The sequence below is a fragment of the Phaethon lepturus genome, unplaced genomic scaffold, assembly GCF_000687285.1.
Source record: "Phaethon lepturus isolate BGI_N335 unplaced genomic scaffold, ASM68728v1 scaffold21447, whole genome shotgun sequence".
Lineage (NCBI taxonomy): Eukaryota > Metazoa > Chordata > Aves > Phaethontiformes > Phaethontidae > Phaethon > Phaethon lepturus.
In genome coordinates this window covers 55430-70571 of record NW_010552843.1, presented here as the reverse complement: position 1 = coordinate 70571, position 15142 = coordinate 55430, and the positions used below count along the sequence as shown (strand labels likewise).

Genomic DNA, 15142 nt, shown 5'->3' with positions numbered 1-15142 from the left:
ATGCCATCTAATCTCATGTTTTGGATACATCCAGAGAAGACCATAACTGATAGTTCCCCATCTAGTGGCAGCAACTTCCTGTGCATGCAGTGGTTTGGGAGAAAGCTTTGCATCCAGAGACTGAATGGAAAAATATGTCTTGTCATAGAACATTAACCACAATATTTAAATGTCTAAACTAGATACTGAACTAAAATCTTCAGTCAGATTATACTAATTTTAAATATCAGATAGAGGGAAGACTTATTGTGTCATGCACAAAGACTTGGGTAATAAACAAAAGGATTTAACTTTCTCCTATTTCAACTTGTCTGTATCTGTCTTCAGAGGGAGCTGAAACAGTTGCAAGGAAAGTGGAACTAAAATGGAAGAATAATCTTAGTAATAACTGTTAATAATTTTTATCTTTCACCTTACAATGATACTGTTTCTTTTCATCTTATGATATCTAAGGGCTTTGTTAAAAAAAAAACAAAAAAAAAAAAACCCAAAAAAACCAAACACATGTAAAGCTTATCGACCTATCTAGTAACAGCTTTTATATTCCATGCCACATGTAGATCCATCAGTAAATAAACAATAGGAAACCAGTGTTTCATGGAATATTAGTGTTTCGGCTATAGGTCGTTCTCAGTTTCCTGCTCAGGCATATCAGAAAAATTAAATACTTTCTTATCAATTATGTTTTCTTTTTCTTATATTTCTTTACAGACTATAGGTTGCTATCTGTCATTGAGAAATATTTTATTATTGCATTGCTTTGACTTTTGGAGGTTTGTGTGTCTTGATACTCAGTGAGTACAGTGTGATCCTGTAAGAGTGTGTTCTTCTAAAACAAGCGTCATGGTTGGTAGTTTTTGTAGCCTGCCTAATGCAGTAGGTCTGATTCACATATATTACAAGTTCAATGACATTTCTTTGGGTTTGTGCTATAATTTGAGGGAGTAGAAATATTATTGCATTTCAATGCCTGGGCAGCAAAAGGTGTGTTTTTTCCCATTCTCTTTTTCAGGTTATATTGCTCCTTGGAGTGGCAGATTTTATTCATTGTGGGACACTGGGTAAGTAAGGATAATGGATATAAGGATTTAGATATCAATAGCATTCTACTGAAAACTAATAAACTTTTGCTCTCCTCATCCTCAAATCCATTTAGTATTTCAGTCAAGGAGGATATAGTGGGCTTAAATCAGCTATCTAAAGAAAGCGTTCGTAGTAACTGTTTCATGATCTTTGCAGCCATTTCACTAATTTGTCTATTAAATTTCTTACTTCTTTGGAAGTCTTTGAATACGTAATGGTATGGTTTGCTATATGAAATTGTAGTGCTGCTCAGCATAAAATAACAAAAAGCTGTACCAACACTTGAGGACACATTTAAAAATTACTAAGGACCTTAAGACTGTTTTCATTGCGCAACATTGCACAAAATCACAAAGATGTTGCACATATGATCTTGCATGTTGCCTGTTTATTATGTTTATACATCTGTTTTGTGTATACAGATGTCTACTCTGAACAATTCTGGTTTATTCATGTGTGTTTTCACAGGTAAAAACCCATGTAAGTTAATCTTCTGTTTTAGTTAACCTTTAAAAATCCAATGTTAGATTCTTTAGCCAGCCAGGAGAATAGGAATAAAACTGAAGATATTTTTCTCAGATAAATATATCTAAGGTGAAATTCAATTGGTAGATTCTTTTTTTTAAGATTAAAAGCAAAGATAGGAGAACTTAGACTTCTGCAGTTCAAGATTTTTCAGGCTCCAAATTCCAGCTTGTGCAGGGTTCTGTACCAACTCTGTAATAAATACAGTAGAACAGATGTCAGTAAAAAAGCTTCAGATTTATTTGAAGAACATACAGATGTTTTTCTTTGCCTATAAATGAAGTGGTCTATATCTATACAAAGCATTAAACTTTTGAGGGCTTGTCTACATTAGAAAATCATATTGTGTTAAAACACACAATGCAGTTTTGAATAAGAACTAGATCTCAGTGAAGAAAAGGACATATGCTTAATACCTCACCATTTGGTCATGTAGCACCCCAGTTCAGGTCTGTATGTATAGCTGTCTTTAATATAGAATAAAGTTTTGTCCTTGTCTGCACTGAGTGTTTGACATGTTTAGTTGACATGTATTTCCAAGTGTAGACAAGGCCTGTTTGTTTGGTTTTGGTTTGTTTTTTCCTGCCCCCCCCCCAGCATCTAACATAGCATTTCAGCATGAGAAAGTAGGGGCATCAGTAACTGTCCTAGTATTTAATACTGTGTAACTTTATGTACCAAGAAAATGAAGGTATTCTTGTGTAGAGGAGAGTTTTTGAAATACAATGTTGAAAATCTAGGAGACTTACTGGCATGGGTGATTATCTCTTCAAAATGTCATGACAGGGCTTCCATAGCTGTGTGATTTTTTCTTTTTTGGTGATTTTGGCTTCATATGTAGCCATAATAAAACAAAACATCTATAATTTTCATTCTTTTAATTAGTGTGGAAATAATCCTTTATATTGGTGTTCTAAATAACTCTATACACCAAATACTACCTAAATACAGTAAGACCTGGGGACTTTTTTGGTATAAAGGTTTCATCAGATTTCTGCTGAATAGAGCACTTGCCATTTTAAATTGAAATGCTTCCTTTGAAATGAATTGCAGAATTCCTAATGTTTACAAGTTTTAATAATTTTATCTTTTCAAAATAATTTGAACTGAATTTTTTTTAAAAAAGGTATGCGAAAATTCACATCCCGATCATTGCCTCTGTGTCTGAGCATCAGCCTACAACATGGGTTTCCTTCTTTTTTGATCTGCATATTCTCGTGTGTACTTTCCCAGCAGGGCTGTGGTTCTGTATCAAAAACATCAATGATGAAAGAGTCTTTGGTAAGAGAAAATATTTTAAAATTGTTTTGAAAAAATCTTGCCTTCAACTTGATTCTATTTTGGTTTTGTTTGCTCAAAGCTGGTATATGGCTTGTTCTGAGAAAGGCTTAAAAGCAATGTGTTTAAAGAGGATTATTAAAAGTTGCCTGCACACAGCAGTACTTAATACCAGTTGTAAAAATGCAGAGATTGGTGAAATGGTGATGGAGTGTTGTCCCAAGAGGTGGGATGGAAATATTTGTCGGTATGGTTCTGTTCTACATCTGGACTTGCATGCTCTTCCACATACTGATCTTGCAAACCGTGCGTTGAGGTGCGGTTCCACAGTACAGTTCAGGCAGATGAATAGCGCTGGGCAAAGGGAAGGTCCCTAGCCTACGCAAGCTGCAAGGCACTCGACCCTTCCCTGCGTGTCTGGCATTCATCCCATCACGGATGATGATTCAAAATGCCTTTTCTTTCCAGACTTTCTGCTATTTCAGTGAACTGAATCACTTGCTGTGGAGCCAGATAAGGCAGAAGCCTAAGCAGAGGTGTAGGGTCTCTCTATGTCAGTGGCAACAAATTGTTTATTTGTACAAAGCTGTACTGTGAAAGCAGATGTTTAACATTATGAATGAGGCTTGTGAGGATATAATTTGAAGTTGTGGCCCATACGGAGGAATGAAAATCACTTGGGTGTTGGGCTTTTACAGGGACAGGAGGCTCTGGACTAACAGAGCTGCCTCTTAGGATTACCTAAGAGGTACGTGGGCAGTGGGAACGTTTACTGTGTTAAATCCAGTGACTCTGGGGTATTCTGTGCTCTGTTGCTTACAATGAACCCTTGTCAAGACCAGTGCTTGGGCAACTCGTTTTCATCCTTTTAAGTCAGCATAGAGAATGTGTGAAGTGAGAATGGAGAGCCATACTTGTTCACTACAAAGTAGAAAATATTTATGTAATGTAATCTGATAAATCAGTGTCCCTTGATTATTTCCATGGCAAATCTTTCACACAAATGTATTGTTAAGCTGTAGCAGACAGGGCATAAGAACTATTACTTGAACAACAGATATTCCTAACGAGGGCATACAGATTTGTTTGAGGTGTTTTTCCCTTCCTAAGAAAAGTGTTCTGAATATTCCTTACTATTCTGAAAATCTTGGTTTGTTTTTTTGGGGGAGGGGAGTGGAGATAATATTGTGCACGAAAACTTGCTTCAGAATAGGGCTCACAATATCATATTATTTGTCTGTATGGAATTATAATGTAGACAAGCCCCCAATTTGTCCATAGATATCTCTAACTTTAATTAAAGTTTGGTATTTACATGAAATTCTAACACTTCCTTTTGCTTTTTCAGTTTCAGTAACTTGTTTGGTCTAGGGCTGTTTGACCTTTTTAATCGAATGAAGCTATCTATTATTCCAGTAGAATTTTTGGTGTGTGATACTAAATTTCACTAATAACGTATCTTCTGACACACTATTAATGAATATGAAAATGGGGTTGTGTTATGGTTAACAGTTGTCAAAATGAACTTCAGGAAGGGTTTGAGGGATAAACATTAATGGAACTGTATCTCTGTAAATTAAAAAGCGAGGAAATGCAAGATGCATACTCAAGTCTTTGTATACACAGATGCTCAACCTACTTCCAGAAGTAGTTTTATGGAGAGCATGTGTGTGTGCAGTCAGAGTGAGTGTTACTTTCTAAATGTCATCAGTAGATCTGTTTCTTTACAGTTGCTCTGTACGCAATCAGCGCCGTTTACTTTGCTGGTGTGATGGTTCGGCTGATGCTCACTTTGACTCCAGTGGTCTGTATGCTGTCTGCAATTGCTTTCTCCAATGTCTTTGAGCGTTATTTGGGTGATGATATGAAGAGGGAAAATCCACCAATAGAGGACAGCAGTGATGAGGATGACAAAAGGAACCCTGGCAATCTGTATGATAAGGTGAGGGGAGGGAGCAAAAGTTAGAAGTCATAAAACAGCTTATTTTTACTCTTTTTTTTTTTTTTAACTTGTTCAAAATATTTTAAAGTCCACTAGAGGTCTGAATCACTAGCATTTAAATTTAGAACAAGAATTTATGTTCTCCAGTAAGCTGTAATTGATGTCCTGAAAAAGAATTGGTGTCAGTGTAGAAGTGGTTCCCTCTGGCTTGCTCGGTGATGAGCCTTTAACCTAAAGGAAGCGTGCAGTGTTGACCCAGCTTTTTATAGAAGCAATGGCAGACAGTTCCTCATTCGCCTTAACTAGTTATAGTAGTTCTGTGTCAGTGAAAGTTTACCTCTTGTATTTCCTCTAAGACATGGTGAAATTAAAGAATAACATATTTTATGAAAAAGTATTTCTATTCATAAACTTGCAGACTCTTTTCATCATGAAGAAAGTGCTGTTAGGTACCTTTTTCTAAATCTCTTAGGCTTTGTTATTCGGACCCTGACAATGCATGAACCTTGGGTTTCCCTCCTTTCCTCACAGCAAATATCCATGCCTTTCTCTTTTCCACCCTGCCTTATAAAAAGGGCATCATCATAGTGAGCCAAAAAAAGTCATGCATTGTTGTTTTTCTTCTGAAAGAGGCTTCCAGGAATCATCCATTTTTACAAATTGCTGGATTGTCAAAATACTCCTGTGCATACTTAATTTATGCTACAGCTTGGTCTAGCTTTATAATATCCTATAGCATTTATGGGGTGCATGTGGCAAAGAAAAAGGCATGCGTCCCATTACCAAAGCCAATGAAAGTTGCCTTAACAGATATATCTGTGTTTGTTTAGGCAGGCAAAGTGAGAAAACATGTATCTGAACAGGAAAAAACAGAAGAAGGACTGGGCCCCAATATCAAAAACATTGTTACTATGCTGATGCTGATGTTGTTGATGATGTTCGCTGTTCACTGTACCTGGGTAACTAGCAATGCATACTCCAGCCCCAGCGTTGTTCTGGCTTCCTATAACCATGATGGGTAAGTAAGGTCTACAAGCCTGAAAACAATGAAAGCACAAAAGCCTTTCTACTTCCTTTGCTTTAGCAATTTGCTTTGCCTTCTTTTAATCACTTTTTATTATAGGAAGGCAGAATTGTCACCTGAATGAAAAATTCTTCGTGCCCTAATTTTCAAAAAGATATAACATTTTCTGAAATATTTCATGTAAATACATAAAAATAATCCTATCCAAAGCCAATAAAGATGATGGTTTAAAAAAAAGAAAGTTTTTGAGTCAGTTGGGAAAACTTGTTGATGAATATGTATTCAACTGGAAATGTATTTAGTCACATCTTCAACAACACTTCAGCTTCTAGCTGTTAAGCTGTCAGTGGGTTCAAGCTTACAGCTGCTGGTGACTGAATCCCTCAAAGGGAGGTGAATATGTAAGAAAACCCTTATTTGTGAGCCCAGATTTATCATGGTGCAGTTAATTTGTTGCTAGTATTTGTAGCAATGTGAATAAAATTAACTCTGTTTTCCAGCACTCGGAATATCCTAGATGACTTCAGAGAAGCCTACTACTGGCTGAGGCAAAACACAGACGAGCATGCTAGAGTGATGTCATGGTGGGACTATGGTTATCAGATAGAAGGAATGGCTAACCGGACAACTTTGGTTGATAACAATACTTGGAACAACAGCCACATAGCCCTGGTAAGGGTGGCAATTTTCTATGGATTAGAAACACCAAAGTGTTTACATTGTGGTCAAGTATGAAATTGTAAATATCTGTTGATAGATAGTATGATATTAAGGAAAAAAATTCCATAGAGTGGGAAACACAGAGGTGGAAGTAACGTACTTTTTGCATTAGAACTCAAGTATAAAGAGTTTTGGAGCTAGAAGGGATTGATTTTGCTTTTGCAGTTTCCATTTTGTTTACCTGGGTGTTTCCAGAACTTCACCACTACTTGAGTTTCTCTTCTTTTCTTTGTGGGAGGACAGACAAAAATCTAAGGTAACAATCCAAATAGGGATTGTTTCAGTTCAGCAGTGTCTTTGCCGAGTGGATTTTGAATGGCACTATGAAAACCGCCCACAGGAAACAACAAATTTTCAGCATCATGGAAATTAGAGAAAGTTTATGAGTAGGAATGGAAGTGTTGCGATATGCGATTCTGTCTCTCAAATTTGCAGTCAGAACATTTGAACATTTAATTTCTTTCACTTCTGAAGAGTAAGTTTGAGCTTTGTGGATGTGCTTAAAGCCAGAGTGTTAGCAGTGCTTGTGGTTACCGGGGCACCACCTTGGGCGGCTTAAACTTTTTTTTGCAGAAACAAAAGAATGTTCTATATAGTAGCTGGGTTGCAGTCTTAGTAGGTGCTGTGTAATGACTCATCAGTCATTGCTTAGCAGCTGTTTCTTCCCAGAAGACCTGTGTCATGCAGAATGGGGGAAGGGCTTGAGGAATGTGTCAGGATAGTTTCTTGTCTTGTGTCAGTAGCTAGTACAGCAGTTGGACCAGATCTGCAGACAAGCAGTGTTCAAAACCAACAAATTAATCAAGTTGTGCTTTTAAGCATACAAAGCCCTGGAAAAAATGTGTATTGGGGAAGGAAGGATCACAGGTACATGCTTTTGACAGGGGCAGGGAACTCGCATCAGCCGAAAGCAAGCTTGAGAAATTGCACTGTTGATGCTAATATCAGTCAACAAGCCTTCTCAGGAACTCAAAGGTGTTTTTCTCTTACTGTGGTGGTTGACCTGACATTCAGGTCAGGTGTTCTGATGACTTTCAGCTCTGATAGCTCTATGTGCCTCCCTCTCCTGCAAGAGGTAGAAGTGCAGACGCTGTATCTAAACCAACAAATCCCTGCAGGACAAGGTGCATCATGTGAATAGAGAGGCTGTGGAAGTCAACTGTATTACATAAGCACAGTAACCGTGCACATTACAACAGCTAGCAATGATGGTTTTTCATAAAGAATTCTCTCCAGTATGACTGTTGGCACTGTCAAGTTCCATTTTGGAATGAATACTCCATAAAGGGGGACCCAAGTGATAAATGTGCGTTGCAGCAAATACTTGAACTTGTGCTTTAAATGAGGTGTGCCCCTGATGACTTCCTCCTGCATGGAAATGGAAATCTGCCAAATAATTTCACATTGATTAGGATCGTGGCCAAGAAGCTGAGCTTCCTAGTCTTTTCAACAGATTGCAGCCTAAGCTTAGCGTTTTCTAATTATGTTCTTAACTGAACGTTACCAGTTTGGATGTGATATTATTTATATTGTAGTTACTCCCTTTTACTATGGTGATACATTATTATGTCTTAAGTAAGACAGCTTCAACAGCAAACAGAACTACTGAACTGAATGCCAGTTACTGACATAAGTGAATTCTTTTAAGTGTTGGAAGTGACCAGTATGGAAGAGGTTCTGGATACAGCTTTTAAAAGGTGTTGGTTTTTTTAGGCCAAAACTATATTGTGCTTTTAACTCAAGGATGTCTCTATTCTGACACTTTCTCTGCATAAATTTACCTTGAATTCAATGCTGAGGGTGCCTGTATGCTACTGAGCACAATGCAGCTTGGCTGCTTCATTAGTGAAGGACAGAGCTCAAGGAAAAAAAATGTAAAATTACTAACATTTTAAAATAATGTATTCACTTTGTGCTGTGTTTAAAGCTTTGAAAGTAATTTGTAATTAGGTATTTTCTGCAACCCTAAGTTTTTGGCAGTACAGCCATGACTTGACAAATACGTAGGTGCCACAAAACAGTAACCCTTACTGCTACATTTTATACTGAAAACACTCATTTCAACAGGCAGATCTCCTCTTACAGAGAATATATTTCAGTTTACACTTAGCTTTTGAGTTTTGAAATATTCACAATGGGTTTTCTTTATCGAGAATGAAAATGCAGGCTTCGATTGACAAGTATATATTCTTGGGCTTTTGTCTGTCAGGTACTGATCTGTGGATCTGTTTGATAGGCAGCCATTGCAGGTCTTTAAGATATTTTTGCTATGGTACAGGTGGGAAAGGCAATGTCATCAAATGAGTCAGCAGCATATGAGATCATGAGAAGCCTGGACGTGGATTATGTTTTGATTATTTTTGGTGGTGTGATTGGCTACTCTGGTGATGACATTAATAAGTTCTTGTGGATGGTGAGAATAGCAGAGGGGGAACATCCCAAAGATATTCGGGTAAGTGGAAATGAAGTTCAAGAAAACTGAAGCAGCTGAATACTGTATTTCTGTATGTCCATCTCTACTTTTTTTTTTTAACCTTCATTTATGTTGTTGCTTTTCTGGTAGTGCTTATTACAGTGGAGGGAAATTTCTACTATTTACTGCAATTTTATTTGAAAAGGGTGTTACGGGTTGTTTTCCTAGAACAGTAGCAGTGCAGAGGCCTGTAGCCCAGTTTTGTTCAGTATTTGCATTTTTGAAAGGTTAGTAACCTCAAAAGCTTTTCACTTTCTTTGCATGATACTAAAAGTACACAATCTCTTTTGTAGTTCTTGCATGTGTGTCTCACCATGCACCATCACACTTTAAAATTAAAGTAGGAGTGTTCAGACTGTTTAAATAGTTGGCCTTATTCATTTCTTCAAACTCTGTAGCAGTAGGAGACAAGTTAAAGTGTTAATATTGACTTACATAGAGTTTTAAGTTATTCGAACATCTTGGGAGATTGCAGAAGTCTGTAGTAATAGCTTCTTAGGCCTAACAAAAAACTTCTAGATACTGAGCACAGACTTAAGGGAGTAGCCCATGTGCATAGTTTCATCTTGTACTGGAGATGAAAATGGCAGAAATTTTTTGTTTAAACAACATGCACATACAAAGTTTATAGAAACATTGCGGATCTTGTATATTGATGATACAGTGCTTTTCACCTTTCTGAAGAATAATTTTGATAGATGCCCAACCGACTTATATGTTTTGAGATCAGCTTTCTGGCAACTGCTTATTGTGAAGTGACAAAATTTATACCAGCACATTAATATGGATTTAGGAAGATTGGCCCATTGGGGTCTGGGTTAGAAGCAGGTAGTTTGTAACTATTTTACCTTTAATGAGCACCATCATTTTCTGTTTTTAAGACTAGCTTACATCAGCTTTTAGGCTGTAAAAGTCAGCTTAGATTCTTTATGAATTCTTTTTGTGGAGAAGGGAATGAGAAATGACCATAAAATAGGGGTTTAGTTGATATTGACTCTTCGTATCTTCTTTTCTTTTTAAAGGAAAGTGATTACTTTACCCCTCAGGGAGAATTCCGGGTAGATAAGGCAGGTTCTCCAACTTTGCTGAACTGCCTGATGTATAAAATGTCCTATTACAGATTTGGAGAGATGCAGGTTAGTGCTACAATTTCTACTGAATCTTAATTGAAATGTGAGAAAAATGTTATTTTGATGTATCTTCCATCTTTTAGATTGCTGCTTGTAGTAGCAGAAACAGAGGTAAGAGTCAGCTTTACAAATTAAAACACATCTAGGTGTGGTCTACTGTATATAACCTTCAGAAAAAAGCATTTCTGCAGCTAACCTACACTTGTACTTGGCTTTTTGCTGTTCTTCACATTGCCCCAGATGAGCATCTTAATTCCATTATGCAGTGTGCTTGCTAAAGCATTAACTGTTACACTGTGAAGAGCTTTAGGTTTGTTTTTTTGTAGTAGCAATACAGAAGTGGAACTGTTAATCGACTATTTAATACCTGTCAGAAATGACATGTTTTCTATCCAAGTCACATCAGTGTATTAAACAACACTACACCTACATAATAAGGGTGTGATTCTCAGAGAGTTGTCACTCCCCTTTGGGATCATCAGGCACATGTACGTAGCTAAGTTTGCCTGGTTTACTTCTTTCTTTCCTGTTCTCCCCCTGGTCCAAGGGCCCTTCATTCTGATATGTTAGCACAAGAATCCCTCCTTCGGCTAAAATTGAGGCCAGTGGATCTTGCTTGTAACATGGGGCAGGGGGGTCAAATTTAACTGATAAACATGAATGATTTCCAACTTCTGCAGAAAACTATGAAAGTGCAAATTTGTTGCACTATAGAGAAGAGAGTACAAGGGAGCAGCTAAGCTAAAAAAAGCTGCCGCAGGCTGTTGCACCTCAGACTTTGACTTGAGTAGTTTCATTTCTGAACACAGACATGATATTTCTGTTGAGACATTAAGCACTGTCTCCTGTGACACCTGTAGGAGTAAGAATGAATTTGTCTCTTTCTCAATTGTAAAAATGAACTGGGAGTTTTTTCTGTGTAGTAATAACCGATGTAAGAGGAGTGTTGTCCTTTTGACTAGACCAGGTGAAAGAATTGCCTTGTGGTATGAAGTACCACAGTTTGCAGTGCTGGGTGTGTTGGGTTTTGTCTTGAACTAATATGCAACTTTAATTTTTATAGCTGGATTTTCGGACACCCCCAGGATTCGATCGTACACGCAATGCTGAGATAGGCAACAAAGACATTAAATTTAAACATCTGGAGGAAGCTTTTACCTCAGAGCACTGGCTTGTTAGAATATACAAGGTGAAACAACTAGACAACAGAGAGACATTGGATCATAAACCTAGAGTAACCAACATTGTACCGAAACAGAAGTATTTGTCAAAGAAGGTGGGTTCCCAGTGAAGTAACTGAAAGGGATCAGGCAGTTTATTTTTAACAGTGAATTGCATAGCTGGTGAATTATGTATTTCCACTAGCCAGAATGTTATGGATACTCTTCATGTTAGTGTCCAATATGAGACCTGCCTGCTGGTAATAATCGTTAATTTACTGTCTGCTTAACTTAAAAGCATGTGAAGACACAAGGCTAGATTTATTTTTTTTTTTAGGCAGAATGCTAACTGGAAATAGTGTGTCACTGGCTGTTACAACTCTTAAGTCTTCATGTAACTGGAAGTATAATCTCTAAAGTACATCATGTTTCAGTAACTATGGCTCACTAAGTAAATAATGTGGAAGTTTGCTTTCTGACTTTGTTTGAAAGTAGTGATGCCTAGAAGTTTAAAAATGGCAATTTTGTATGAAATAAATTAAATATGAAACTTTTGTTGACGGAACTTTAGTGTCTGTCTGCTTACTGTTTGAAGTCATCTTTGTGGTTTTAGAAGTATTAGCGGTGGTGAGCTACTTCAGCCTGTTAAGGAAGATGTGTTTGTTATCAGGGGAGTTGGGGAGACTCTCAGCAGCCCTCTCCTTCACAACATCCATTTTGTTTATATTCAGATATATGTTGGAAGAGGAATTTCAGATTCCTGTCAGAAACAAATGTGTAACTAAATTAGTATAGGCAGTAAACTTACACAGTGTTGTGGAAATACAGGTAAAGAATGTTGAAGGATAAAGAGGCTTATTTTTATGATTTGAGGGAACTTCATTAAAAAAGGTATTTGGGAGTTGCCACTGAAGCTAGACCTTGAAGGGAAATGATAAGCTTTACTGTGCCTATCATACACTTACTCTGTAACTTTTGATCTTAAGTGACAAGCAAGGCTACATCTATTAATGACAGATGCACTGACCCCACTTAAGCTATGGGTGTGTCAGTTCTCTCTCTAAAGACGGGATAAAAGTTGATGCAAATTCTGATCATCACCAACTCCTGCGGTACAAACAGGCTCTACTTCCCACTAAGGAATTGGAGAACCAGAAAGAGCATGGGGCAAATGTCTGAACTAGTTCTCAAATGCATTCCAAGGGCTCCCTAGTAGCCACAGGTTTTCAGCAGTTGCTTCCGTACTGGGAATTCAGTCTGAATCCTGTCAGTCTTCCATGTTAGGAATAATGCTGCTCAAGCTCAGAGCATGTCTTGAGTATTATGTCTTAGTTTGTATCTATCTCACTTTATATTAATATTTGTTGTTGTTGTTAAAAAGAGAAAAGTTCTATTTAGTTGACACAATAGAGCCTGCTGGTAAGCACAGTGAACTGCAGCAAGTGTGGGAGCTGTGGGCTGTCTAATTTGTTGTGGCAGGTGTGTTGAATGTACAATTCTCCCTGCCATGAACTAACTGTATTTACACAACTTTGAAGTTATTATTACCCAAGGCTAACATTAATGCTTCGCCCCATTACTACCTTAAAAAAATTATCTAAACTATGCTGATAAAGACACATGAGCAGAAAGCACTAACTAGCCTACAGGCCAATAGCAGAGGACTAAAGACTAAAATGGGATTATTCCGTTTTTCTCTTACTTTTGAAAAATGCTGCTTTGACCAAGTATTTCTATCATCTTGCTAACTTCTAGAAGAATCAAATAGTGCAAAAGATGCAAGAAGGTATTTCCAAACAAAACTAACACTCTACACTGCTTCTGCTGTCTGGGCATATTAGAGCTTTGTATCATGTTGGTTAATTATTAATTCTGCCTCAGCACAAGCTTTAAAAACAATTCTACAGGTCTGGTGGTAGATGGGGCTTGCAGCAGTACATGTTGTGCAAAAGCAAATGTGGGGCATGAATTAACAATCCCAACTTAAAAAATAATAACTGGATAAGACCTAGTTGAGGGCTTACCATTTAAGCTCTTTAAAATCGATCTAAAGATCAGGCATTGAAATGCACATCATTAAACCGCGGTCAAGACTAAATTATTAACTAATACATTTTATTCTGTTTTTCTTTTTAGACCTCCAAAAGGAAGCGTGGCTACATTAAGAATAAACTAATTTTAAAGAAAGGCAAGAGACCCAACAGGAAGACAGTTTAAATACACTGTTCTGATTGCTAATACGAAGCAGTTGTCCTTGAGATAACCAGTCTTTGCCTTTAGCTCAAGTCATGTTTCACAGCAACATGAGGGTACAGAACCATCATTGGTCCAGATTATTGTACAAAATTTTCAGGCAATGTCTGATTAAAAATATTGGCTTATTGAGAACAGCTGTTTTAGATTTGTAATGTGAAGCAAGACAGAGCTGCTATCCAAGCCTAGCAGCAGGTTTTTTTATTGGTACATATTATCCTTCAAATCTGTTGAGAATTTGGACTGACTGCACCAAAGAACCCTGTAATTTGGTCCTTGGCACATGCATACTTGTCAATCTTTTTTGGAAAACACTGTTCACCTGAACAGCAGCAGTGTGTAAACTGAAATGGTGAAATCTAAAAATGACTTGTTTTCAACAATTAAGAGGAATCTGAGCTCTTGAAAATTAAACTTTCAAAATAAGTTACTCCCATGCTTATTTTCAACTGGCTTTTTTCAGTGTCCTTTTACTCTTGCTGCAGGCTGGTTTTGATCTGGAGTGTAAGCAGCAAAGCTGCAGTTGTCACAAGAGACGACAGGACAGATCAATTGGATGCTAGTTTAGATTGGACGAGCTGCTTTTGTTTAACGTGAGCTTGCAGTATTGCTGCCTTACGCTGTCATTTCCTAAGGTAGACAAGGCAAATCTTGCACATGTAGATACAAGGGCTAAATTTGTATCCTCCTGAAAGATCTGCAATGACAGTCATGAATGCTATAGTAACTTCAAGCTGAGCACCAGTGGCTGGTGCTTCAGAAGAGAAATTAAACTATTTTCGGTAAATGTTTACATTGGTAAAACAAGTATAGCCTGTTTAATGGGGAGAAAAAAAAGGTTGACAGGTATACAAACCCCCTTTTCTGTGGCTGTTGGAGGTAGAGGATTTGCAAACCTCTTCCCCCCCTCACTGCCTTTCTTGTGAGGCTAACAGTTTTTCTGGAAATCTGTTTCTCTGCATTTTTATTTAGAGTGCTTAAATCAGTTGAAGAAATTCCTGCTATAGTGCTATTTGCTTTGTCTGTCTTTTATACTGTTGGTTTGTTTTTTTAAAAAAAAAAGTGGTGAAAACTGTCAGATTAAATGCACTAAAATATAAATGGAGACTGAACATGTTCACTTTCCAGCTATAGGAAAACTTTATACAGACTTGAAAATTTTCTTTAATTAAAATGAAAGGGTTTTGCAGTTTGATTTCCTGCCACAGGTTGTAACTTTTTTATAGAAACAAAGCTTGCATCAATAATTTGATGTAAAATGCAGAATAGTATGTACCTTTCATGAAGAAAATGTAAATTTACAGTGTTCTGTGAGAATGTTACTGCTGACTTCTTTCCCAAGGTGTAGAATATTTTTTTGATTTATGAACTCAGTTTTGACTCCGATGGTTTATACAGACCAATACTGCAGCTGCAACATTTTCACAAAGGTAATTAAATCTGGATTTCTGGCCCCCTGTCGTTTGGAGATTTCATTTTATTTTGTTGCTTTAAAGCTCAATGCAGACCAGTTGTTGACTGTAGGGGAAAATAAAGTTAATTCAAGTTTTGTGT

General features: G+C 37.2%; 1 protein-coding gene across 1 annotated transcript in view; it reads left to right on the top strand.

Annotated features, from left to right (window-relative positions):
* STT3B (STT3B, subunit of the oligosaccharyltransferase complex (catalytic)) overlaps positions 1 to 14019 on the top strand; it is a 29676-nt gene extending 15657 nt beyond the window's left edge. The window contains exons 7-15 of the mRNA XM_010291353.1: positions 1013 to 1061; positions 2735 to 2889; positions 4617 to 4828; positions 5659 to 5846; positions 6353 to 6524; positions 8851 to 9024; positions 10068 to 10181; positions 11239 to 11451; positions 13472 to 14019. Coding sequence (XP_010289655.1) covers positions 1013 to 1061; positions 2735 to 2889; positions 4617 to 4828; positions 5659 to 5846; positions 6353 to 6524; positions 8851 to 9024; positions 10068 to 10181; positions 11239 to 11451; positions 13472 to 13552 — 1358 coding nt within the window. The 3' untranslated portion in view covers positions 13553 to 14019. The remainder of the gene's footprint in view (positions 1 to 1012; positions 1062 to 2734; positions 2890 to 4616; positions 4829 to 5658; positions 5847 to 6352; positions 6525 to 8850; positions 9025 to 10067; positions 10182 to 11238; positions 11452 to 13471) is intronic.
* Positions 14020 to 15142: the final 1123 nt, after the last annotated feature.